Source organism: Crotalus tigris, unplaced genomic scaffold, assembly GCF_016545835.1.
Source record: "Crotalus tigris isolate CLP2741 ecotype Arizona unplaced genomic scaffold, ASM1654583v1 scf7180000024437.13266115, whole genome shotgun sequence".
NCBI lineage: Eukaryota > Metazoa > Chordata > Lepidosauria > Squamata > Viperidae > Crotalus > Crotalus tigris.
In genome coordinates this window covers 12,770,675-12,798,388 of record NW_024100606.1, presented here as the reverse complement: position 1 = coordinate 12,798,388, position 27,714 = coordinate 12,770,675, and the positions used below count along the sequence as shown (strand labels likewise).

The following is a 27,714-nucleotide window of genomic DNA, read 5'->3' as shown; positions in this document are numbered from 1 at the left end:
TATGTAAGATACTTTTAATAAACTGAAATAAATACATACACATGACTTTTGGTGTTGCTCGCCCATTTCCCCTTTCACTGTATCCACACTCCTTCTTCTCTACCTTCTTTCTCCCTTTTTTCTCTTCCCTACTTCCCTCTTCTTCCTCTCCTCTTCTCTTTCCTTCACCACTCTCCTCCCCTTTCTCCCCACTTCTCCTCCTCCAACCTTCCTACTACCTTCTCCCCTCCTTTACTCTTTTCTCTCTCCTCTCCTTTCTTCCCTCTCATCCCTTTTCAGATACAATTCAGGGGTACTGTCTGAGCAACTCCTCTCTCCAAATTTCCCTATCTGTATTATATACAATAAGATTAATTTTCTCTTACATTAATACTTCTATTTATCTAACCTTCTCGGTATATACTTCTATAAATATTTATACAACCTCCAGTTATTCAATACTGTGTTGCCTGGGTCTCCCTCCTTATCTGCTCCTTCTTCTTCCATCTAAATTGATGTTAACTATCTTTTAACCGTATTCTATTTTCAGCCAATCATAAAAAGTTCCCCAGATTTCATAGTCTGACTCTGTCTTATCTTTAATTGTCATTGTTAGTCTATTCATTTCTGCACATTCCAGTATTTTCCCAATCACTTCTCTCTCTGGGGGGGCTTTCAGTGCTTTCCAATTTTGTGCAAACACAATCCTGGCTGCCGTAATTATATGAATAATTAAATATGTTTCCTCTTTATTGTATTTCCCTGGTAAAATACCCAACAGGAATATTTTTGCTCTTAGTTCTATATGTTGTTGTATCATCTTTTCTATCCATGTTCTAATTATATTCCAATAAGTTTTAGCTTCTACACACGTCCACCACATATGGTAGAAGGAACCTGATATCTGATGACATTTCCACCATTTCATAGACCTGTCCTTAAACATTTTAGCTAATCTTTCTGGAGACATGTGCCATCTGTAAAACATTTTGCATATATTTTCTTTATACGCAGTCGCCATTGTCAATCCCATGAGATCTTTGGGTTCCATTAAATGGCACTATCTGGTGGGACCCAGGAAGCATGTCTTCTCTGTTGCATCGCCTGACCTTTGGAACACGATTGCCCCTGAGATTTATTTGACCCCAACCCAGATGGCATTTCATAAATCCTTGAAAACCTGGATTCCCTCGAACATGGAATCTAGGAATTCAATGAGCCCATCAAGGTGTGGCAAAAAAGAGGGAGGAAGAAGGCGGGGCATTGACTAATTCAGACACAAGAAGCTGAGAATGATTATTCAAAATATTTGGGTCACGGAATTTTATGTATCTTCCAACTCTTCTACATAGTTCTTTGTACTTCATTCTTGCCATATTCCATCTATAATTATCTCCATGTACAGTTCTAAAAGCTCTGGTCTTTTGTGTAACTTTTTATCAGTATCTTTTCAACCCTCCTATTCTGGTCATATACCTTCTCCTTGTTTGATTCTTGTTTATTCACCTGTGATGTGTGTTTTACTGTTGCAAAACACAGATCAGCTCAAATAACTATCAACATTCAATAAAAAGATAGTTATGTGTATTTCAACCTGTTACCATTTTCAAAAAGTGAAAAGAGTCAATATTATTAAACAAAGGATGATGGGAGAAAATCATTAATTTGTTGGCATTTGAATTGATGTATTATTTTGCTTGCTTCAGCAAGTTCAATAGGTCTGTTGGTTCAAACCCTGGGTAAAAATTGTGATGTGCAGTTCTGAATTGAAAACACATTTGTAGGAAAAGTGAACCAAAAACAAAAATCAAGATGGTGAGACTGGACTTGAACAGAGACTGTGCTGGATAATCAGATGTGCACAACTCACAACTTCTAGGTTTAGACAGTATCCATTTCTATTGGGTTCCTGTGTATTCTCCTTCTGTGTATCCTATGTAGGACTGAATTGCATGTCTAAGGATGTGTTTATTCAAGGCAAGTCCATGAAGAAATCCACACTTCATGTAAATATGAAAGCCAAGTCTTCTATTCAGATGTCTTCTTTTGGCACTTGATCAGCAGAAGTGCCTGCCACTCTCTCCCCTAGGCCACGGGTCCCCAACCCCTGGTCCATGGACTGGTACTGGGCCATGGCATACCAGCAACCGGTCTGCACAAACAAACAAAGCCTCATCTGTGGGATGCAGGCAGCACACAAAACCATGCCCCTCCAGTCCACGGAAAAACCTCTCTCCACGTAACTGGTCCCTAGTGCCAAAAGGTTGGGGACCTCTGCCCTAGTAACCTAGCTTCTCCAAAGCTCAAAGTCTACCCTATAATTAGCTTGGAGCTGAAAGTACCTACCTGAGATGACTTCAGACTCTAGTTAGACATAATTTCAGGCTGCTCTCCAATTAAAGATGTTTGCTTCCCGTCTCAGGATAAGAACAAACGAGGCTTCTGGCCTTTCCCCCAGAAGATACCATTTCTGATATCATTTGTAAAATGTCAGCAATTCTTTGGAATGCTTGTTTGCTATAGAACAGCCCACGATCTAAATTGTCTGAGTTTGGGTTCTAGAATCGGACAAGCATGTAATCCAGTGATTGTGTTGACTTTTCTCTTTCAGATGGGTGAAAAAGAGGGAGAGGAGATAGTTCAAACACCCAGCAACATTTGTGATAGCCTCCCAAATCCCGCCACCGGAAAAAAAAAAAAAAAGGCTTTCAATCTGAAGGAGGTGTTTTGACAACAAAACAGAATGGCTATGATTAGCTTGATAAAAGAGAGGGCCATTGATGGGAGGTATGCCTCGGATCTAGTTACAGAATGGGGTTTTAGAAACATTCTCTCTTGAATTCAAACTGCAAGAGGTCGGTGCTCCTAAAGCAGTGTTTCTCAACCTTGACAATTTTAAGGCATGTGGACTTCAACTCCCAAAATTCCACAGCCAGCATTGCTGGCTGTGGAATTCTGGGAATTGAAGTCCACATGCCTTAAAATTGTCAAGGTTGAGAAACACTGTCCTAAAGGCTTTTTCTTTCTCTGTTTTGGGGGTGGGTGAGTTGCTTCAATGTTGTTGCTATTGCTTGAACCACTCTTTATACATACGAAAAATAAGACATTAATAACCCTGCCCCAAGCCAGCCATTGTCTGGGAAGTCATTGTGCAAATTTCCTTGTTTGGTCCAGCCAATGGACTTGTATCTTTACACTAAAAGCAGCAAAGAATCCCTGCTAAGGCAGGGGAGCAGCTACTTTTCAGGATTTTTGAGTGGAGATTTATTAAGGCCGAAGTGTCTCCCAGCTCAATCTAAGCATTTCATCCTGACCTTGCAGCGCATGAAATGGTTTACATTGCCTCACCTCAAAGGCAACCCTGATAGAGAATTAACAATAGGGATACAAATGTGGAAACAAATGATAAATGACTTTTGGGCGTAGCTTTGGCTGGCTATCTTTGTTCGGGAGAAGATTATTGCTGCTAAATAAAGAGATGGAAAGTCAGTCTTGGAGAAGCATCTGGTGACCGTGCCTATATGCAAGAAATGTCCCTGTCCTTGCAACATATATCTTTTTTTTTTCATTAAAAATATTTACAAAGTAAGCAAGTAAAGTTTGCTTCTAACACCGTTGATGGTACACATGATTTCTTTCAGAGTTCTTGGAGAAAGAGCTTCTCATTATTAACTAGATTTTAAAATACTTTTGCCTGCAGATGTTGCACTGCGGTAAGTACATTGGAGCCAGAATGGACTTGTAGTAAATCCCAATGAGTCTAATAGTAAAGCAGGCTTATACGAGTGATCTTGGTATTACTTAGCTTTGGCCACACCCAATGGGTTTTGCCCAATTTGGTTACTGGTGGTTACTGGTGGAGACTGGGTTTTTTTTTTCTTTCGTTTATGAGTTCTAGATCAGGGATCTTCAAACTTGGCCCTTTTATGACTTGTGGATTTCAACTCCCAGAATTCCTCAGCCAGCCAGAGTTGAAGTCCACAAGTCATAAAAGGGCCAAGTTTGAAGACCCCTGTTCTAGATAATGATTTCAGACACACCCAACTCTTTATTCAATATTTTAATATTAAATCTTTGGACACAATTGACAGGCCACGTATCTGGTAAAAGTCCCCTTGACATTAGCTTGTACTGTACTGAAGGGTTGCAGTTCAATAGCATGGTCACGGCTACACAAAAGCGTCTGAAGAGCCCTTTTTGATATACCTGGAAAAAGTCTTCTCTAAAACTTTGCATGCCTATTTGTCGTTATTCCAGACAACACTTGGCTTAGAGGCAACAACAAGCCTGTTGGTTTCTCAAGCCGCTTCCAGCATAAAAGGATTGGAGGAGCCCCAGTGCTCATCTTTACTTATGATACAATCATTGGCAATTCCCTCCCTCCCATCCAGGTCATAGCACAGAAGCGCTGCTTGAGCAGGGACCATAAGATTATCTGGGAGACTATACATCCTCTTCATGACCTGTTTTCCTTGTTACCTTCTGGGAGGAGGCTTCGTGGTGTCCGTAGCAGAACATTCAGATTCAGCCATAGTTTCATTCCATACAGCATTAACCTTGAACTCTCAAGCTTCCTCCTTCGGTTATATATTCAAGATGGACAATATTTAATATGTATTTGCTACGTATATGTAGGGATGTGGGTCTATACATATATTGTTCATAGTATGTCTATGTGTGCGTCATGTATGTGTTTCACTTTGAGAGCGGGCAACTAAATTTCATTTTTGATGTGTGCCATTGTGCCCACAGAAAAAAAATGACAATAAAGGTTATCTATCTTATATTTGATTGATTGATTGAATGAATATTATGTGCTATCAAGTGGCATTGATTCTTAACAATCACATAAATTTTCTTCTGCACCTAAATTGCAGCTTTTCCAGTGATGCTATTGTTCCTACTGTAATTAAATCTATCTATCCTGCTGCTAGTTCTCATGATCTTCTATTTCCTTCCACCTTTCCCAACATGAGAATTTTTTTCCCCTGAGAGCTAAGTCTCCGCATAATGAGGAACATATCTGGTCTCTTCCAAACTGTTCCTTGAATAATTTCTGAAGTCTTGATATCATTTTAGAGACTGTAATATTAGCCTTGATGGGAGTGTGACTAGTGGGCTTACTTGTGCAGTTGGTTAGCCATTGTGAAAACAGACTGCTGAACTACATGGGTCAGGAGTCCCTTCCCAACAGTGTTCACCTTATCCTCATATGTTCAGACAATCAGTATAATTTCCCAGGTTTGGAAACAACGCTTCAGACAATTTTAAAATATTATATTAATAGGCTGTGAAAATTGAACCATAAGAAAGTCTGAGTGCCAAAGAATTGAGGCCTTTGAACTATGGTTCTGGAGAAGACTCCTGCGAGTCCCCTGGACTGCAAGGCGATCAAACTGGTCAGTCCTAGAGGAGATCAACCCTGACTGCTCTTTAGGAGGCCAGATCCTGAAGTTGAAACTCAAGTACTTTGACCACCTAATGATAAGAAAGGACTCACTGGAGCCTAATGCTGGGAAAGATTGAAGGCAATAGAAGAAGGGGACGACAGAAAATGAGGTGGCTGGATGGAGTCACTGAAGCAGTAGGCATGAGCTTAAGTGGACTCCAGAAGATGGTAGAGGAGGGCCTGGAGGAATGTTGTCCATGGGGTCACGATGGGTCGGATACGACTTCGCAACTAACAACAGCAACAACAAAAACATCATGTTCATTCCATTTTTTCCCCATCCACACTTATATTTACACACTTTGCCTTTGCATTATGAACATTCCTCTTCTTATTCCAAACGTTACTTTGGGGTGGGTGATGGAGATCACTTTCTAACAAATTTTAGTGTAGTCTCCTCTTTGAGGGAAAAAGAAAACAAATCAACACGAGCCAAAGAAATAATCAGGGTTTTGTTAATTAAATTATGTTAACTAATGAACAACAGTTGCACAGAATTCATGTTCTAACTGTTCCATCTGAATAAAGGGGCCACGTCAACTTTGTATTTAGTGCACCTTTATCAAAGGTCATCTCACTGATTCGTCTTTAATTCCACTAGATGGCGTATTTACGAAAACAAAACAAAGAAATCACTTCTCGGAATCATCTGAACAAACTTTACAGCTCATCTTATGCTCTTTGAAAGTTTTTTTTTAAATTTTAATTTCAGGTGTGATGTTAAACACAAAGTTTGATCACTAGTTTGCAGGCAAAAGATTCCCCCCCCCACGCACAGTACCAAAATATGATAGCTTTATTAGAGGTGTCGTCTGAAATAAACGTGACAACACGCAGGCAAGGAGAGGATAAGTAAGTACTGGGCGAGCAGTTTATACAGCGCACTAGCGATTTACAGAGCCTTAAAGCATCAATCAGTCGCCGGCGAAGTTTCAGCAGCCAGGGTGAGCTTCCTATGGAAGGCAAGGGGTTCTAAACAGGGAAAGAGCCTCACTTTCCCAACCCCGCTGGCGGAGAAGACGGGTGCCGCTCACACACGCGTGTTTTGGGACGCGGACTTTTGCGGTTGCTAACAGCTCGTCTTTGAAAGAAGAATGGAGTTTTAAGTGTTCGCCCGAATACTGCTTCTGTCCCGACTCTGTCAAACGCGTTGAAAGTTTCATTCTGGATCGCTTCTTTGTGTCACCCGAGGCGAGGGCAGCCCTCGTGGACCGAGGCTATTTCTGTTCTTTCTCCCCATTTCTCAAAACCATTTCCAACCCCACCGAACCCCGCCCGCTTGTTCTCATGTGGCAAATCCTCCCTTCTGTGCGTGCGATAAGGGATCGGCCTCCGAATGGAATCATCCTCAGGGGAAGCGCGCCCACGTCCCGCAGTTATTAGCATCTACAAAAGCCCGGCGGAACGACGCCGGTGGCCGCGCGGTCTGCCCGGAGCGCAGGGCGGGAAAGCGGAGCGAACGGGGAGGAGGCTCCCGGCACTTAAAACAAGAAGGCAGGTAGTCAAGAAAGGGATCGCCCCCCCCCGCGCTCCCCCCCCCGGCCGAGCCAAGAGGGAAGGGCCCCAAAGTTAAGCGGAGCCAGGGTCCCGCGGCCTCAGGGGGGCGCCAAGCTTCAAGGTGGGTCCGGAGGCATCCTAGGTCTGGTTCCCTTCCCCAGCGCTTCTCCCGACTGGGAAGGAGAGATGCCGGAGGGAATTGGACACGCTCCGGCAGCAGCGCCCCGACCCGCACCTGCGTGACACCCGGCCCACGGCAGCTCTTTGGGCTGGTCCAGAAAGAGCCCCGCGCGGCGGGGTACCCTGACCGCCTGCAGTGGTGGGCGCGGGTGGGGAGGGGGAGAAATCCATCAGTCAAAGGAAAATGGGCAGAAGCCGGCCGTGAGTTACATAGACAAAAACGGGGGGGGGGGCAGTGATGGTCTTTCTCTTTGGGTCCGAGGGTCTGGCAGCAGCGGCAGATGGGACCTAAAGTGTCCCGAGAGTCAGGCTTTCGGTAGCAGCGCCGAACGAAACTGACTTCCAACTTCCTAGGTTGCATTTCGCGGCGCTGTCGCCGATGCCCCCTCCCTCCCTCCCTCCCTCCCCCCCCCGCTCCCCGCCCTTTAGTTAGGAGATGCTGTCTATTGCGGGCGTGTATGGGGTGAAGCCGAAGCAAAGCAAGCTACCGTAGGTGCAGCCGAGTCAGGCGCAGGCTTCAGCCCTCCGAGAGGAAACCCCTGCAAACCTGCTTCCAGGTGTTTCCGCGCGCAGGTTTTTTTTTTTCCCCTGCAGGGCGCGCGCGCGCTCTTAGGCAGGTAGAAGCCGCGCGTCCACCCCCCCCCCGGGTTGAGGCGCGCTCCTCTCCCTCCCCTCCCCTCCCCCCCCCAAGGCGTGAGAAAATCGGTCAGCTTTTGGGATAGTTCAGAAACAGGAGAGAGGGATGGAGGGAATAGGGAGGGAGGCCAACCTGAACTGGCAGAAGAGAGGGGAACTGGATAAAGGGAAGATCGCCGTCGGGCTCAGAAGCCAGGAAAACCTGGGTTTCGCCTAGAGGAGGCAGCTGGAGGTCAAGACCGGCTCCCGTTGCGGGGCGAGGAAGCGGAGGACTGATAAGAAACCGACCACCGTCTTTAGGGACCCAGAGAGGATTGCTCTCTCGCGAAAGCCTTTCTTTCCTGCCGAGAGAAAGAGAAGGCAAAGCCCCTTTCGACAGCTCCGGGATCGTTTATTATTATGGCTTCGGGGGCAGGGCGGGAGGAGAAGGCGAACAGGTGATCGGGGCGCGATCCTTTATCCGGCTTGCACCCGCGCCCCCACGCCAAACCATTAACTTCTTTCCCTTCCCACCCCCACCCCACCCGGGCTGGACTACTCCCTCCTTTGGAGAACACGCCCCAGTATGCTGAAGGAGAGAGAAAAGCGTGAGAGACACTAAGGCTGAACCTGCGGGGAAATTCGAGTTGCTGCCGCCGCCGCCGCCGCCGCCGCCGCGAAAGGCAGAGGAGACGGGAGACTTTTACATCTTTCCCAGCGCGCGCGTGAGCGAGCGAGCGAGCGAGCGAGCTTCCCAGGACTGCGTGTGACAGGCATACAAATCCGGGATCGAGAGGGAGCGAAGAGAGAGACCCAGTGGAGGGCGATGGTGATTGCCTCTTGGGATTTACAAACACACACCGCTCGCTCCGGGTGGCTCCGAGCGCAGGAGGGCTGGACTGTTTTGTCTGAGCTACTTTGACCTGGCGTTGCACTGTCTGAGGCACCGAGAAACCCACCAGGGCGCAGAGTGCGTGCCGGGGGGGGGGGCAGGCATTATTATCATTATCATTGTTATTTCAAACATACTTTTTTTTTTTTAACAAAAAAGACATTAACTTTCGCATGTTGATCTGAAAGCCAACGACGATCGAGGAATATGAACAGGAAAACCAGGCGCTGGATATTCCACATCTTTCTGAGCCTAGGGATTGTCTATATCAAAATAGGGTAAGTCTCTCTCTCTCTCTCTCTCTTCTCTCTTCTCTCTCTCCACCCCACCCCCCATTTTTTAAAGGCAAACACGCTGCGGTGGCTCAACCTGTCCAGACCTGTGCTAGCATTTAACTCCGGGGGAAGTCTGAAAGGGTTCTTCTCTCTCCTTTTCTCTCGCTCGCTCCCTCGCTCGCTCCAGGGTGAGGCGACTATTTCTGCTGCTCTTGTCCCCAGCGAAATTCTAAATGTGCGTCAGCTCTGGGGAAAGGCAAAAGTCCTCGCCTGGCCAGACGAGAGGCATGGCCAGAATGGCAATGAGAGCCAGGCGAGGAAAACAGGCGATTTAGGGCAGGGTCCGCAGACCCCTGGTCCTTTCCACCCTTTTCTTGGTGACATCGCCTGGCCAAATGGGGGGCCTGGGCCGAGGTACCTGCTTTTGGTACCCAGAAAAGGAACCGGGCAGCGCTCTGCGCCTGGCCAGGGACTCCAGGTTGTCTCACGCGCCGCGGCTAAGTTTCAGAGCTGAACCCGCATCCCAGAGCCGACCTTTTTCTGCGCGAAGAGCGCTCAGCTGAAACCTGCGAAGATTCGGCGGGCTTATTCAGCGCTTTTCCGGCGAGCTGAAATTGTGCGGGATCTCGGCCCGACTTTGATTCTTTTGGCCACCGGCGGCGGCGGGCCGTGCAGTTCCACCTCGCCGCGGTTCCAACTGCGTGCAATAAAAGTAACCTGGTTACCTGTAACCAGCTCCCAGTCATTTCAGAGAGTCTCTTTCCTAACTTCGCCGCGCTCGGGTTACTTGCGTTCTTTCCCGTTCCAAGAGCCCGCCTACGAAGTGCCGGGAAAAGAAGTAGCCCGCCGAAGGAGTTGGCGGCCAGGGTTAGGGTAGAGCCTCCCCTCCTCCTTTGGGACCGTCAGTCCAAGTCCTGTTGGGAAAGCGAAGGGGCGCCTACTCGCCCCGCCTGCCCGGGCTTGGGATCATCCCTAGCGCCGACTTCGTGAGGTGGGACTGCCAGGTGCGTGGGAGGAGGCCTTCGGCTCGCAGGGCTGCTGCTGGTGGTGGTGGTACTTTCGAGGAAGAAGGCTGTGGAATTCCGATGTTTTTGGAAGTGGGTCAAAGGCAGGACCCTGAGCTCCCCCCCCCTGAAACTGCCCACCCGGGTTGCTAGTTGCCTTAAATAGAAAGAGAAACCCGGAGGATGGCTACCCATTGGCACCTCGCTCTTCCTCTCCCTTTCTCACCGACCCAACCCCGTAAGCCTCCGTTTTCCCACTGGCGTCTTTCAAAGGCTCAGAGCTACCATTCCCTCCGATTCCCAGTCGCCATTCGTTGCATCTGGAGGGCCCCCAGTTGGGGAAGTCTGGAATAAGAGAGCCCCCCCTCCCCCCCACACCCCCCCCGCACGAGGAGATTGGGAGAGAGAAGGGAGGCGAGGCTCTCCTCGCTGTTAAATTGATCCAGCTTCTTTTTTTCCCGCGCCGTTAGTCCGGAGGGGATAACGGACGCCGGCAGCCGAGTCGCACTGGGCTGGCGCTCTTGGCCGCGGGGCCGGTGGGGCAAAATGATGCTTCTGGCCCTGCTCGAGTACGTGCCTGCCGGGTGACTTTAGGAGCACTTGTTCCTGAGGAGGCCGGAGAACAAAGGGGGAAGGGCGGGCTGCCCGGTTCAATGCCCCTTACCTATTTCTGCGAGGGTGGGAGTGGGGGCTGGTTAGAAATCCCCCCCGCCGCCCTTTCCCCACCCGTGGGCTTGCTGAAAGCTGGCTCTCTACTAGACAATCGGTGGAATAAGCGGCTGTCGAGTCTTGATGGGCAAATGAGGCGCTCGGAGGGCTTAAGCGGCATCTGGGCGGGCTTTGATGTTGAGGAACCTGCCAGTTCGTACCGAGGGGCGCCTCAAAAGAAGAGCCTTTTAGAGAATCGATTGATCCCGACTCGGATGAGATGATTCATTATCGCTCTTCTCCCTCTCCCCCCCTCTCCCTCCCCTCTCTCCCCTTCTCCTTCTCTTCTTAGGGGTCTTTCTTCGGTCGTGGCTTTGGGAGCCAGTATCATCTGTAACAAAATCCCGGGGTTGGCTCCAAGACAGAGGGCTATCTGTCAGAGCAGACCCGATGCCATCATCGTGATCGGGGAAGGCTCCCAAATGGGAATCAACGAGTGTCAATTTCAATTCCGCAATGGACGGTGGAACTGCTCCGCTCTGGGAGAGAGGACCGTCTTTGGAAAAGAGCTGAAAGTGGGTATGTTACCTCCTTCCTATAAACTGTTGCAGGGGTGAGCCTGAAATCCAGCCAAAGAAGATTCATTAGCTAGGGCAATAATGGAGCAGGTCCAACTGTTCAGGGAAGTTATTTCCAGCGGTGTTTCTGAAGCCTGGCTTAAAGCTTGCTTTTCTTTGCAAAGGTATACCAAGCTTCCCTTTTAAAAAAAGTTTTCCCAACTTGAAAACTTTAAAGAAGTTCTTAAGAGTCCACCCTACAGCCATGCCTCACTGGAATCAACATGACTTGTGTCCAAACTGTAAGTTTGGAAGTATGGAACTCTAAATGGGTGGCTCTCCAGGGTATGGAACTCTAAATGGGTGGCTCTCCAGATGCTGCTGGATCTTTCACTTAACCATTCTGACTGGGAACGTCACAAATGATAGAGCAACATCTGGAGGACTGTAGGTTCCTCACTCTCAAGACAAGGGAATAGATCTCCCTGACCCTTGGTATCTCTGAATAAATACGATTAGGATTGAAATGATGCTAGTAACATGTCTTTGGCTCAGGCTTGCACTTTTTTTGTCAATGTAGCCATGGTGCTCTTAGAAAGCCATTAAACTGTCATAGACAAAATTCAAGCAGTCCATGCTTTACAATCACATCACCAAGCAATTTCTAATAATGCTGAAAGAAACAGAAGTTCTCTGTGTGAAAATGCCTTGTAAACTTTGCACTCTCACACAGAATTTGTGTGAGACATATAAGCATCCTTCCAGCTAATGGACACTTCAAATTTGCATTTCAGAATCATAAAATGTGTGTGAGGGGAAAGGGTGTTAACATCATGTGTGAAAATAATCTGAAAGTCTTGGTCAACTAAACTAGATAGTCTTTTTTTTAAAAAAATACTCTTTAATTAATAGAATCAGATTGTAATGAAATGGTAGATGATAGTATTGATATTTAATTAACTTGTCTGTTATACAGTGGTTTAATTGTTGATACATCATTTAAGGACAGTCCTGCACATCTGAAAATATTGCTTTACTTTTTCTCTTTTCTAAAAGATGGCATATTCTTCTTGTTCTTTGACTTGAAAGTCTTTGAAATTGGTATCTGCCAGTCGTGTCCAAGAAACTTTTCATTCAATGATGCTAATTCCTGAACCATGTCAGCAACCTGGGTCCATCAGTAGGAACTAATGAGAGCTAGTTGTGTTCCATGCTGAATGACGAATGGTTATGTTTGCAAATGTCAAAATTTTATTTGAAATCCAATTCAGCAAAAGATATTCTGGAAGTTTCCAAATTAGTTTACATTTGAATAAATAGGAAGGTCCCAAATATAGGTGAAAATTGAAGTTTGAGGACCAGTATGTGATGTGTCATCAATAAAAACCAATAGTTTTACTGTATAGTCTTCTATATGAAATAGTCAAGCTCTTTCCAAAACTAAGTGCACTTTTTTGTATTCAGTCATGAACTAGTTTGGGATACATAACATATTTTCTTAAATGGATGTTTTTTGAATATATTTGACTATTAGGCTGTAAAGTCCCATGATTTCCAGCTAACAAATGGATAAAATATAGGGGCCATGCATAATGGGAAGGTATTTGACAGGTACCATGTCAGGGAAGGTGAGCTTAAATATACTATATAGTGCTTGTACCAGTAGTTATGATATATTTGGGTTTTTTCATTATTGCACAATGAAAATTTAACTATAGAAAGTAAATGGATATGCTAGTGTGGCTATCTTTGTAGAAGTATTGCTCTCTGTATTGGCTTGAGTCTTGAGTTACACTGAAATGCAGCTACAGGTTGTCCTTGACAGGTTATCTAGTTTAATGAAGAGAAGGATGAGGGGGGACATGATAGCAGTGTTCCCATATCTCAGGGGCTGCCACAAAGAAGAGGGAGTCAAGCTATTTTCCAAGGTGCCTGAAGGCAGGACAAGAAGCAACAGGTGGAAACTAATCAAGGAGAGAAGCAACCTAGAATAAGAAGAAACTTCCTGACAGTTAGAACAATTAACCAGTGGAACAACCTGCCTCCAGAAGTGGTGAATGCACCCAAAATTGGAAGTTTTTAAGAAGAGACTAGGCAGCCATTTGTTTGAAATGGTATAGGGTTTCCTGCCTGAGCAGAGGGTTGGACTAGATGACCTTCAAGGTCCCTTCCAACTTTATTATTACTATTATTATTATTATTATTTGTGGTGGTCTCCCATGGAGAATGAGACACGCACACAGGTATCTCGGGATGGGAGCCCAGAGCTGACTCTTGCACCCTATTTTATTGTTACTAAGGTTTTTACATCACACAGCGTAAGCAAAAGACGTATATAGGGGTGGTTACAATGTATCAAATAACAGACACTTTCCAGATGCAAGGCTACTGCAGGTGTTCTTATCAGAGTCTGTCCAAATGGTTGATGAATGCAACCTGTGTCTAGAGCGGTCCATTTGTTATCTCAAGGACCTTGTGGGAGATGTCTATGGGCAGATACCCATGGACATATTTGTGCAATTAATCCCACATCTCCTCCTTTTCTGTTTTTTCAATGTTACTCACTTCCAGTTCCAGAAGGGATCTTGATTCACTTATTAAGGCGTCCTTCCTAGTGGAGGGCGTAACATTTTTGCACATTTGCAGGAGGGAGGGAATACCTTGAATGCAACAACATAGCAATACAAATAATATTAAAATGGTTACTATAATAGAAATCAAAGATCGTAGCCAGGATCCATCCAGTAGCCAGGACCAAAGGGCACCCCAGATATCTACGGTGCCTGATCCATCGCTGTGTAAGGGATTATTTTGGAGCATAGATTCCATTTTCTTTGCTGTAGCAGAAATATTAGGTTGAAAATCATGTATATACATACAACAATGAGAATGAATTAAAGCACACACACCGCCTTTTGCTGCTAAAATAATATCTAAAGCATACCGATTTTGCAAAACTATTTCCCTTATTTCACCCATTTCTTGATTAATCATTTTAATGCTGTTGATTGTTTGATTAAACATATGAACAGTCCAATTGTTAAGCAAATGAAGGTCCCTATAGTTCATGGCAACTCCTAGATTGGGTAGAATCCCTCTGCTGATTTGAGTCTCTAAACTACCACCCAATGTTAGGGGTGGATCTGAGGAGCCAGTATCACGTTTGTTCCGCAGGCGTCCATCAGGGAGATGAGGCAAGGCATATACAGCAGGAGTCAAAAAGCCCAGTGTACGGGTGCCTTTCCAATCCTTAGGCACCTGGCGATAGGCTCTACGGCCACATAGTAGCCACATATCGGGTAACTCATAATAATCCTGGTGAGACTCATTAGCAAATGTTATTATGGATTCCATGTCAAGGCAAGCCATGTAGGTACTGATGTTTGTCCATTGATTGCTTTAATAAGTGTCATTTATCTTAGTAAGGTTGCTTTTGATGGATATGCATTTCTTTGCTGAATTCCATATAATAACTTGTTGACAATTACTATAAGTTCCCAAATAAATGGCAGTACGGAATAGTCCTGTGCTATAAAAACAAAATCTGGCAGGTTCCATTATACGAGCGCCCACAGCATATGTCATATGCAATGTCTCTGTAGTTATGCTTCACAGCTGCTTCCATCCTGTTTCATTGAACAGAATGGCATGGAAAATAAGGCCACCATGACTATCACCAGGAATTTGCATGCAGATCCAACAGTTCGTGACGTTAAGTGTAAGAGAAGTGCGCCTGGCATCCCGTACAAAAGCATTAAAAGCCCACAGTCCCTGATCCTCATATGCCTGTCTGAGGTGGTGTACGTTGAGCCATATAAGGACGAACACAATGATCTGGAGTCCAAATGATCTCGCCATGGTCGTCTATTGCAGCATAGCCTCGACCCCAGGTAATGAGGGAGGCAGGCCCTTTCCAGGTGGGATCAGGCAAACCTCGATAGTATACCTGGGGGCGTGAAGAATCTGTGGGAGAAGCAGAAAAATGCCTGCTTGCGGCAGTTGAGCCAGGGGTGCCAGAAACATTCAAAAAGTTTAAGGTAAAAAGTACAAGATTAAGAGTGTTTTGTATCCCAGGCAAGCCGGGGGTATTTCCCCTTTCTTTTTTGCATGCATGTCTAGAGCCTTTTTAATGGTCTGATTGGCTCGTTCCACGATCGCTTGACCAGTGGAGTTATATGGAATGCCAAATTTATGAACAATAGACCAGCGAGAGCAAAACTGCGCAAAGGAGGTGCTGGTATAAGCAGGAGCGTTATCAGTCTTAATTTCTTTTGGATTGCCTAGGTAGAAAAAGTACGAATACAATACATGTTTAGCAGACTCACCCCTTTGAGGGGTGGCCATAATAAAACCTGAATAGGTGTCAATGGAAACATGCAAATATTTCCAGGGGGCAAATGGCAAATATTGTGTAAATCCATTTGCCAAAGTTGACAGCTCTGCGTCCCTCTTGGGTTGACCCCTTGAGGAACAGAGTGTGCTTGGAGGCTGCAGGTGGGACATTGTTGTATGATAGCCGCAGCTTCCATAGCCGTTAAAGAAAATTGTTTCATTAAAGCCTTCTTATTTTGATGAAAATATGAATGGCTGTCCCATGGGATTATGGGAAATAAAACAAGGACAGAAACGTCCTGGTGAGTGGAGGCGGCCGAAGCGGCAGCATCCGCCTTGGCATTGCCTTCGGAGATAATACCAGGGAAAGGTTGGTGACTTCTAATATGAGCAGGAAAAAAACAAGTAGAGCGGGAATGAAGAAGGGATTGAAGTGTGAGAAATAGACTGAGGAGAGAGTCATCCAGTGAGGGTGACACATATGAATCAGATAAAGAGGTGAGAACTTTATATACATAAAGACTATCTAAAATAAGATTAAAAGGTTCAGAAGAAAAAGTTTGTAAGGCCAGAATTGTAGCGGCAAGTTCAGCACGCTGAGCAGAAGTTTGAGGAGGAGTAATTTTTGTGTGCCATTGTTCACCCTCCTTCCATACACATGAACCATAAGTCTTGCTGCCATCAACATACAGGGTGACAGCGTTAGGAATGGGAGAGGAGGAAATGGGAGAATGCAGAGAAATTGAAACATTATTAAGGAGTTGGAAGCGAGGGTCAGAGGGAATATGACAGGAAACAGATCCTGCCCAGTCAGCAAGAGAAAGTTGCAATACATCTGAAGAGTACAATTGAAGCAAGTGCCTTGGGGTTGATTCCCCTTTTGGATTGCAGCTGCAAGAGTGTCCATTTGAAAAGCATTGGTTCCCACAATGCGACAGGCTTTAAGAAAATCTGCTAAGGTGGCTGTGGGAGTGGAAACAATTGGTTTAAGAATGGACTGGCAGTCTGCTTTGCATGTTCATAAGCCAATTTTATGAGGATTTCATTTGCTGCATCTCTGTTTGAAATTTGACGCTCAATGGCAACTTGCAGGCGATTCACAAAGTCTGCATAGGATTCAGTTGCAGTTTGGCGAATGGCAGAAAAAGATTGAATCGGGGTGCCAGACTCATCAACACAAGCCATGGCAGAAAGAACACAAGCATTAATGATAGGAAATGCAAAGGGAGTAAAAGTTTGAGCTTGAGCATTAAGGGTAGCAAAATTGCCTTCTCCGAAGAGTTGTTCTGCTGTCCATTGTGAACCTGGGTGATTAGCTCTGTTTTGTGCCTCTCTTTTATATTCAGATTCAAAGACTACGTATTGTGTTCCGTTAAGAAGCATGCGGAACAGATCTTTCCAATCTTGAGGCAACATTCAATATGCACTAGCAATTGAATGTATCAGTCCTCTAGTATAGGGACTGGTTATGCCATAATCTTTTGTAGCCTTTTTCAATTCTCTGATCATAGCCAGGGGAAGCGCTTCCCAATCGACCACTATGCCTGCTGCAGTCTGTTGGTAAGTAACAGGGAACAACTCTGTCTCGGATAGTTCAGAAACACTTAAATCACCATTGTTTAAAGCCTTTTGAAAAGCACCACGGATGATTCTGGGCCAGGAGACAGGCGGCAACGTGGCAGGAACAGGAGAGGCTGTTTGTTGTTTATCAGGATCCATAGAATTTGCAGGGGCAGAGGGAGGGTTAAAACCAGCTCCAGGGGGCAAGGGAGTGGCCAACATAACAGACGGATTTTTATATGGTGGAGGGTCTAATAAAGGCTGATGAGGCGAGTCAGCATGGGTTTGAATCAGGGTATAGGCAATTTTCCAAAATCTCTGCTGGGGCTCTTGGAGACTGATGGAGAACGGTGCCAATTTTCCTCCATGTATCTACTTTTAAAGATCCAGACTCCGGATAGGATGAGCAGTTAGCCCATACGTAAGCAAGCAATTTAACAGCCTCAGATTTAGAAAGGTGACGGGTTAATTTCTGTTCCTGATCAGTAAGATATTTTTTCCTGCCAAGTAGCCTCAGCTCTTCCACATGCTGCTTTTGAGCGTGAGACATTCCACCCCCCATACTTATGAAGAGGAGTCAGTTGCCAGCAACTTCGTCGGGTGCACCAAGCCTATTCCAGGCGATAAGTAAAGGGTCGGCAGGGACGTATCCCTCAGTGGATCACGTCGGGGTCACCAGATGTGGTGGTCTCCCATGGAGAATGAGACACGCACACAGGTATCTCGGGATGGGAGCCCAGAGCTGACTCTTGCACCCTATTTTATTGTTACTAAGGTTTTTACATCACACAGCGTAAGCAAAAGACGTATATAGGGGTGGTTACAATGTATCAAATAACAGACACTTTCCAGATGCAAGGCTACTGCAGGTGTTCTTATCAGAGTCTGTCCAAATGGTTGATGAATGCAACCTGTGTCTAGAGCGGTCCATTTGTTATCTCAAGGACCTTGTGGGAGATGTCTATGGGCAGATACCCATGGACATATTTGTGCAATTAATCCCACAATTATTATTATTATTATTATTATTATTACAAATGGGACCAGATCTTTTTGTTGCTAAGCAAGGTGGTTATTAAGGGAGTTGTACCCAATTTGATGAGCAAATAACTGTGGCTGTTAAGTGAATCACACAGTCATTAAATCCATTAAGCTTTCCTTATTGACTTTGCTTGTTGGAAGCTGGCTAGGAAAATTGTAAAGGTGATCACACGACCATGGACTGCTGCAGCCTTCATAAATACACGAACTTCTTTCAATACTGTTGTAACTTCAAACAGTCACTAAATGAATGATTGTAAGTCGAGGTCTACATGTATTTCATTTACTAATTTATTTAGTGATTTAGTGACAGTATTATATTGGGCTATAATCCTATATATAGTAAGACACCCCCCCCCAAGAAATAAATCTATAATATTATGCTTCTAAGTAGATAATATAGATGTTACTCGTGTTAGTGCCACTTTTTGGGGAAGAACGTAGGTTAAAAATCATAGCTGAAGAAACATTACAGATTTTCCTTAGTACTTCCATTGCAATTAATGACAATGATTGCTAATGATTATTTTTTGTGTAACAAAGGTCCCTGGTGAGTACATCTGAGGGAAGGAATTCCTTGAGAGCATCTGCATTTTCCCCCTCTTTAGATATGTGGTGTTTTAGTTTGCTGTCCATGATTTCAGCCACTTTCCCTCTCATGAATAATCATGTGGATGCATTGACTTTCTTCATTTGATAATTTAGCCTCCTCCTATCGGTTTAGCATATGAGAAATGCAATTATACAATGACTTCATTTTAAATGTGATGAAGCCATAATTTAATCATTCCATGGTTTGTAATACCAAAAGATTTCTTATATGTTATTTTCAACTGACAACAAGACATGCTAAGGGCATGGTTCCAGACATGTAATGATATGATGCTTTTCATCTTTTATTCACAGCTGTTATTTCTAACAGAGATGAAATGCTTGCATCTACAGTATGTCCTCAGATTTAAGTAGTCTTGGAAAGAAGCCAGTCAAAGTTCAAAAAGGATTTGGAGGAAAGAGCATTGACAGAGTCCTACAGTAGCCTAAGGGGCAGAATATAAAGGCAACACTAAGAGAAAGATGTGCCTAAAGTGCATCTGAGCATGATGCTTTGATTTGTTGGGAGAACTGATCCAGGCCCATTTAATCTTAATTCACCAATACTTACATGTGGATCAGAGTCAATACAGTACTGTGAATGGTCAATGTTCCTTATAGGCTGAAGCTATTGTATTAAGGACAGCCTTAAAAAAGGGAGAATACTTTGGCAAGTTTAAATAGATATATCAATGCTCAAAATTGCAACAGAAGTCTGAGATCTTCCTGACTTCTGAAGTCATGCTTTATCTTTCAAGTAGATAGTTCTAGGTTCAGCAAATGTGGCATTCCTATTTTTTGTAGAGAAAACTCTTCAAAATGGTTACATTCATTAAAATATTTTTAAAATATCCTCGTGAATCTGTCTTGTAACTGAGGAGCTCAGATGGACTGCCTTCTTATATATATATGTTAAGAGTTTTAATTTTTGTGGTTAACGTATCTATTTGGGTTCTAGAAAATACTGCTAGAGTGAAAAGTGAAAGGTTTGGAGTTTGTTAGGAACTAGAGGCTATTAGGGATAGTGTGAAAATTATCACCTACTTGTCCGTTATGAACTCTGCTAGAAGTGAAAGGGAGTTCCTTGTTGCCCTTTGAAGAACTTGGAAATACAGAATAATGCAAGTACTTTCTAAGTTATCAAGGCATAGCATAACCACATGTGGATGCTATAACAGTCTGAAGATTTGGAGAAACATAATCCAATTCTGAAGCAGCACCACCTCAAGACTTGAGTTCTTTATTGGGACCAATATTTCATTCCTGTCAGTTCAGTTCCAAGTTTTTACCCCTTTTACATCTTTCTTTACCATTCATAACAGCTGAAAATTACTCTAAGATCGCTGTGATTCTGATGACAAAATTGACCATCAGACTCTCTGCTGCCTTGTTGTGAGATTGTCATAGGATTTTTTGGATGTACAGTACATTCATCCTAACCTCATTCCTAGCATAATGGATTCTTCTCTTTAGCTGCCAGATTTGCTCTGTTTTCACTAAATTTGAGTTACTTTCTGCTTAGAGGGAGCATAAAATGGCTATTAGGGATCCATCTGGGCCCCAACCCCTGAGGCCAGAAAAGTATAATCTCTAATTAGCAGTTAATTAAAGATAAAATAAACTTTTGTTGACAGCAAATGTTAAAAGAGCTTCCACTCATATCAGTGGAAAGTGCCTAAAACATGAAGGGTTGTTGAAGGATGGGTTGTTTATTCCTAATGCAGCATCTTTTTGAAAAAAAAAAACCTGTTCACCTGCACTATATTGTATTGTTGAGTAGTTCAAGATGAACAACCACAGTTGAGATCAGAATCTCAGTTGCTAAGCAAGGTTGCTGTTACATGAGTTGCACCTATTTTTTTGGCTATGAGTTTAAAGCAAATCACTGCAGTTGAATGAATCAAATGGTCATTAAATGAATCCAGTTTTCCACATTGCTTATAGGAAATCAGCTGGGGAGATTGTAAATGGTGATCACACGACACCAGGATGCTGTAACTGTCATAAATCCATGCTGGTTGCTAAATGCCCGAATTTTGATCATGTGGGACCACGTGGATGTTATGACAGTCAGAAATGCAAGACTGGGTGTACGTCACTTTTTTCAGTGTCATTGTAACTTTGAATGCTCACTAAATAAATAATTGTAAGTTGAGGACTACCTATATTTGAATGTTGGCCTATGTTTGTGATTTAAATAATCACAGTAGAGAATCTTCAAATACATTTTCTGAATATTTGAAAGACAATGTGTAACAGCAAAGTGCTGTTAGTCAATCCTTTATTGGGCTGAGACTGAGAGATGGGGTGGGGCAAAGAGCTGAAGGTAATTGTAGGAGCAGTGCAATTATTGAGTGAAGAACTTCATGATATATCTATAGTATGTCTATGTAATCTATGTGATCTATGCGTCTATGTTTCACATGACCTCTTCCTGTTAAATAAGAGCCTCATCTTCTCAAGCTAGGCAGTTTGGCATACAACTGCTGAGATGTTTGATTGACTGAGCAGCGAGGGCACTCAAATCTAGCAAGATATATAAATGTGGCCTTCATAAACTCTTTTCCAAATCTACCATTTACTTTTCTGTGAATAAGTCTGAAATCTAGAGAGTACAGTTGAAACACGGATGGGAATGATGGACAGTTCTATACTTTCAAAACAAATTAAGTTCCTAACCATTCAATATAGATGATGTTCTTATTCCTTGATTTACCTTTTGACTGATCAGAAGTACTTCAATTTGTGTTTATCCAGCTCATGAGTAATGTCAGACATTCTTGTGTAACTTGGTCAGCTTCTTGGAAATCAACCATTAACAAGCAAAGCTCAAGAAGTGACTTTATGACCAGCTATTTTATTATTAAATGTGCAATTCAATATGTAATCTGCTACTCCGTGAACACTTCTGAATTCAGGAGAATTTTTGAAGTTTAAAATTTAAATATTATAGAAAATATTTTGTGTTAGCTGATGAAGAAAATAGTTAGTCAAAACTATGGAAATAAAATGAGTTTTAAAGTATAGCCAAATATGTCCATTTTTCTCCATCCACATGCAAAAGATGCTCTCTGTAGAGTCTAGTATGATCTCTCAGAAGACTCCTAAAGTTTTCAAAATCCTTGAAAGGTTGCAGATCAGTTGCAGAATTCTGCTTTGTTTGTTGCAAAAATCCCCAGGTTTAATTCCTATCCTAGCTGGTTGTGGTTGGAAAGAACTCTAGTCTATAATTCTTTGCCCAGCAGACACAGACACTGCTGATCTTAATAGACAAATGCCTTTTGATTCAGTGAAGGTACTTTCCAAGTTTCTATTCTTTTCCTAACAAATCATGTACTTAACTGTCTGCATATATATTGCATTGTGGATTTGCCCATCACTGAAAAATAGTTGTGGATATTCATAACTTAATGTTAGACTAATCCAAAAGCCTGTTTAATAAATAAAAAGAACCAGGCTAATCCAGCTTGCTTTAAGCTTTAGGATTGATCATTGAGGTACAAATCAGAAGATCCAAAAAAAGAAAAGAAAAGAAAGAAAGTGTCTGGGAATTTTGCCTCCACTCATTGCGGATGACTGAGTTACATTTATAAATGATTCCATGGTTTTCAGGGCATCCAAAACAATGGTCACTGGCTTCACAATGGAAAGTGCAGCGGGAGGATTAAAACCCTGCCTCCTTTTACATGCATGTAGTGTGCGTGGCGTGTAGTGTGTACGGCATATGTCAATTGCCTGCTTTCCTCACAGTTGTGAAGCCAGTGACCATCACTTTGGATGCCTCTGATGCCTTTAAAGATATCTTTAAAGAAAAAGGAAGATATTTCCTTAAAGAAAGAAATGTAAGATAAAAATCTGTTCCAATTAATTATAAATCACACTGATGAAATTCTAAATTAATTTGTTTTATAATGAAATGCTTTCAGCAGAATATTGTATGATAAGCTATTAGCATTTGAATGGATATGTTAACTAATGTTATTAGAATAATTGACCTAGGATGTGGGTCATATAACTACAGTAATTTATTAAGGAAACTTTCATTATCATTGTCATTCACCATACTGTTCACTATTTGGGGTTAATTTACAAAATTGGGTTGTAATACCTGATTGATAGAAAAATCACAACCTCATATCTAGACCCAGTCAACACTGACTCACTGAGTGTCATGAATGAGTAACATGGATTATACTGTGACCCAGTACTGATAATAACATACAGAATAAATTTTATCTTCTCTCTACTGCAGCAGATGAGAGCATTTATTTATGCATGGCATACAATGTCAGGGAAATCTACAAATGCTAGACAGAATGCAGTCCTAACTGCTTAAATTACTAGTCCATTCTGTTCAGCACTTGCATGCCTATCCTTGGTGCACCTCAGGAGGCAAACTATCTTATACCAGCTGACTAGAAGTTTCATGTTGCTGGCTGTCCCGGGCTCCTCCATCAGTCTCGTCTTGCCTCATCTTGTTTGCCTTGCCTTGTGTCCAGCCAGGCCTAGCGCTAGCTTTTACTGTCTGCACATATGAATGCAGCTAGGTTTTTCTCAACAAAGTGGTACCCATTTATGTACTTGTAATATCGCATGCTGTCAAACTGTTGGGTGGGCAGGGAGCAAGCAGTGGGAGCTCACCCCATCTCAGAGAAAAAGACTCGAACTGCTGGAGTGCAGACCATTTCTGGTTGGCAGTTCCAGCATCACTAAGTCACCGCATCTCCAGATGAGAGCAAACTTTGTTGGAATGACAAACATTCACCTCTCCCTTTAGTTAACGGGACCCTTCACCCCCAAGATGGTGACCTCATTATATTTCTTTTCAACAGTTTATCAAATATTAAAACCTATAGGTGACAGACAATCTGTCCCACATCATAGCCTCCCTTTGTTCAGTAGATGAAAGATGACCAGCAAATGTATAACAGTCACTATCGCTAGTGAAAATTATGCAAATCATACATTCAGCCCAAAACTGAAACTATCCCATGTTCCCAGGCACAAATTATAGCAGGAGATTTGGAAATCCAAATCTGGTGCAAGGCCCTGGTGGGATAGGTCTGTAAAAATTGCAGCTGTCTCTAGTCCTGTGCAGTTCAACAGCTGAACAGATATTTCTCTTTATCCAAAATCTCTTGGAAAGCTTTCCTTTGTGAATCAGGAGGCTGGTGACCTGTGTTAAGAATGGGCTATGATTCTAGATACGTTGAGATCCTTCACTTCAACAGTCTATGTATCCATTGAAGCCATCATGATTCTTCATGTACTCCCATGGGGATGAGTACATAAGACCTGAGCCAACAAGGGTCTAAACTTGAAAACAGAATTACAGAACAAATTGAATCTCATATTCTCCCCTATTGGGCCCTGCTAAGAGATGTATAATAGATTAGACCTTTACTATCAAAGGCTGTTCCCTAATTGCTTCACCAGGGAAGGTGCTCTGTAATTACAAGCAACAGCCTTTTCAGTCATCCAGTATCCTGGTTTTTCATGGTTTTTCATGGTTTTTCTTGGGTAGCATATCTGGCACTTCCATTCACATTATTTTATGTTCTTTGAGGTCACTTTTAACTTTACCAAGCTTTTAAAATCTGGTAATAACCAATCAAATGTTTGAGCCCAGTTATGCTGTAGTAGATTGACTATTAATTCTGCATCTTATTTTGTTATTTATTATCACACTTGTAGTTTTTATCATATTTTTAAAACATCTATATCATATTGCATGTTTTTAAAACATCTGTATCATATAGCGTATTTTTAAAACATCTATATCATAAGGCGTATTTTTAAAATATAATTTGCCCTAGGAACTCTTTACAGTAGGACAGCCAATCTTTGTCTTAAAATAAATAACAATATAATAGTAAAAGAAACACTTCATGATTGTAGCACCAGTTATATTAAATCAAATGGTTACACATAATATCCCAATATCCTGTTTAGTATACTTGCAATAGCATGGCCAAGGACACTCTCAAAACTTAGATATTCATACATCTGCATGAATGAATGTAAAGAGATAGGCTCTTGGGATACAACAATTTAAATTGCTCTGGATTCATCAATTATTTTATTCTTAATAAGACATGTACATATGATGAATGTATTGTAACAGCACCTGACATATCAATGTGATGCTTGCCGTAAGAGAAAGCATAAAATCACCCTAGAACAATCTTCACCAGTCCACTGAGGTGGATGGACATTGAGTGCTCCCATCCCCAATGTTTATTTTCAGTCATCGCTGTATTAAACCTTATTCATTTAAGAAAATCAGTGGTGATTATCTTTACAATTACAGGAAACAATTCTGGAAAACTGAACTCAGTAATTTGGGCATCTCTGCACTATTATTATTATTTTTTCTCTGGGACAAGATTGAGAAATATACTTGTAACAATTTTGAATTAGAATTTTACCAAGCTACATTTCCCAGGATTATGGGAACCACAACAATATGTATAAAAGACTTCTATATTTACAGTACAATTACACTATACTAAATATCTGCATTCCCAACTACGTTAGGCCAATGTCACTTTTTGATAGAATAGTAATACACTTTTTAAAGTAGAGGTATTTTGAAATGATTATTGTCAATTCCTGTTTTAGGTGATCTTTGTCTTCTTGTTAACCTCTTGTCTCAGTGCAGTTTGACTGCATTTTGTATTAACACTTTTAATTACAAAACTAAGGTGTAATTAATCAAAGACATCAGTTGTTGGTGTCTAATCTGAAGATAAATGTAAAAAAAGCTGACAGGGAACAGTGCCGTCTTAAAAAACATTTAGTTTGAATCTGACCAAAGAACTCATTGTAAGAAGTCAGGTGGGATAATAAAGAACATGAAACATTCTAGAAAACTTGTATGGAAAAGTACAGAAATAGACTTGTACCATTAAGGGAAAGTACAAGAGCTTAAAATATTTATATACACCGAGGTTATCTATCATGAAGTTTTTTTATTAATATAATAAACATTGAAGAGTAAATATATCACCATTATCAGTTCATTCCTCAACTTCCCATCCCAAAGCACTCAAGATAATTAAATAATTCTAATAGTAGACAATATATTGTTGAGCTACAGGTAGTCCTCAACTTATGACCACAATTGGGATTGGAACTTCCATTGCTTAATAAGGTACTTGTAAAAGAGAGTTGCACCCCAGTTTACAACACTTTTTGCTGCAGTTGTTAAGTAAATCACGGTGGTCATTAACGTGAATCACATGTTTCTTAAGCAAATCTGGCTTCCCCCATTGACTTTGCGTGTCAGAAGCTGACTAAGAAAGTCAGAAATGGTGATCATGTGACCCTTGAATCAACATAAATAGATGCCAGTTGCCAAACACTTGAAGTTTGATCATGTGACCATAGGGATGCTGCAACGGTTGTAAGATGAGAGCCAGTTGTGAATCACTTTTCTTTGCTCTGCTGTAACTTCAAATAGCCACTAAACAAATGATTGCATTTCTAGGACTACTGCATTGGGTTATTAGAGCTCCCTTAATGGTTTTACTGCAGACAGTTCAATGCACGGATGCTATTATGTAAGCTGGTAATGAAATGTCTGTGGGAAACCAATGAAGCTCAGAGAATATGAAGAACCCAACGGGGAAATGTGTGTAGAAAAATTATTATTTTTGCAAAATTGCTTGCAAATCCTAAACAGACTAAGGAGAATTGCAAATACACATTTGAGTGGAATTTCTTCTGTTTTTTTTTCTTAAAAAATAAATAAATTTCAGTGAACGAGATAGATTTTACAAAAACAAGAAACAGAGGAAAAAACACATTTTACACATTTGCAAAACTGAAAACTAAAACATTTAATATACATTTTTACCTGAATGCTTTTCATTTCTGACTTGCAACACCTGCACGGAGGATAATGAAGTAATGACTGTCAGGAAATAAATATAACTTTACTTTGATTTCAGCAAGAACAAGATAGGCATGTAAATAATGTGTATATATGACATGGGGGAGCGGAGAGGTATAAGATGGTATTGGTATGTTTGTGTATATAGGACATGGGGGGGGGGAGAGGCATAAGATGATGTTGGTATGTTTGTGGGTTTTTTTTGTTTTGTTTTGGCATCCAAAAAGGTTTTCTTGAAAAAAAAAACAACCAAAAAAAACAGAAGCCAAGTTGGAAATTTGGCATGGAGTATCTAAAAATTAACATGATACTTTTTGCCAAAGAGTCAATCTTCTAGGCAGTGACTGTCATAGGCAGATAAAAACATTGCCCCAAGGTCACTTTTACAGGAATTTTAATTTCATACCTGCCTTCAGATGTATCTTGTGAGTACATGTTTTAGAGAAACAAAAGATTGCATTACCGTGTGTTAGAAGAGTTAGGTTCTCTAATGCTGATTAAAGTTCTGCTAAGAGTTTTCTCCAAAAGAAAACACAATTGCACGAAATGCATTCTGATGCCCGAATGGCATAGATAAGTTTAATAGTATCCTTGAGAAGCCATATATCAAGTCAGGATGATTTTGTAATGAAATAGTCACTTTTCTGTGAAAATACCTACAAGAAGACTTTAAAATGAAGTCAGTGGGCAGTAATATAGCACATTTGCACTACAATTTTTGCCAGTATTGTTCTTCTTCCTGCCAGTTACTTCAAAATGATGATGCTGGGGGAGTATTATGAGACCCGTAGTTAGTCCAGCACATGGAGAAAACTGTGCAAAGTACAGGTAGTCCTCGACTTACAACCACAATTGGGCCCAAATTTCTGTTGCTAAGTGACACATTGGTTAAGTGAATTTTGTCCCATTTTTGTGACTCTTCTTGACACATTTGTTAGGTGAACCACTGCAGCTGTTAAGTTAGCAACACGGTTGTTAAGTGAATCTGGCTTCCCCATTGAATTTGCATGTCAGAAGGTTGCAAAAGGGGATCACGTGACCCCGGGACGCTGCGACCGTCATAAACACGAACCAGTTGCCAAGCATCCGAATTTTGATCATGTGACCCTGGGGATACTGCAACCGTCATAAGTGTGAAAAATGATCATAAGTCACTTTTTTCAGTGTGGTTTGTAACTTGGAATGGTCACTAAATGAACT

The 27,714-nt window shown here is 42.3% G+C and overlaps 1 protein-coding gene across 2 annotated transcripts in view; it reads left to right on the top strand.

Annotated features, from left to right (window-relative positions):
• The first annotated feature begins 7,837 nt into the window (after positions 1-7,837).
• The window catches only part of LOC120302774 (protein Wnt-7a), a 53,502-nt gene continuing 33,625 nt past the window's right edge, over positions 7,838-27,714 (top strand). The window contains exons 1-2 of one of the 2 annotated variants that reach the window (XM_039331699.1): positions 7,838-8,890; positions 10,892-11,118. In XM_039331699.1, coding sequence (XP_039187633.1) covers positions 8,820-8,890; positions 10,892-11,118 — 298 coding nt within the window. In that variant the 5' untranslated portion in view covers positions 7,838-8,819. Of the gene's footprint in view, positions 8,891-10,378; positions 10,461-10,891; positions 11,119-27,714 lie in introns of those variants that run through there. The other variant, XM_039331700.1, reaches the window with a different exon arrangement.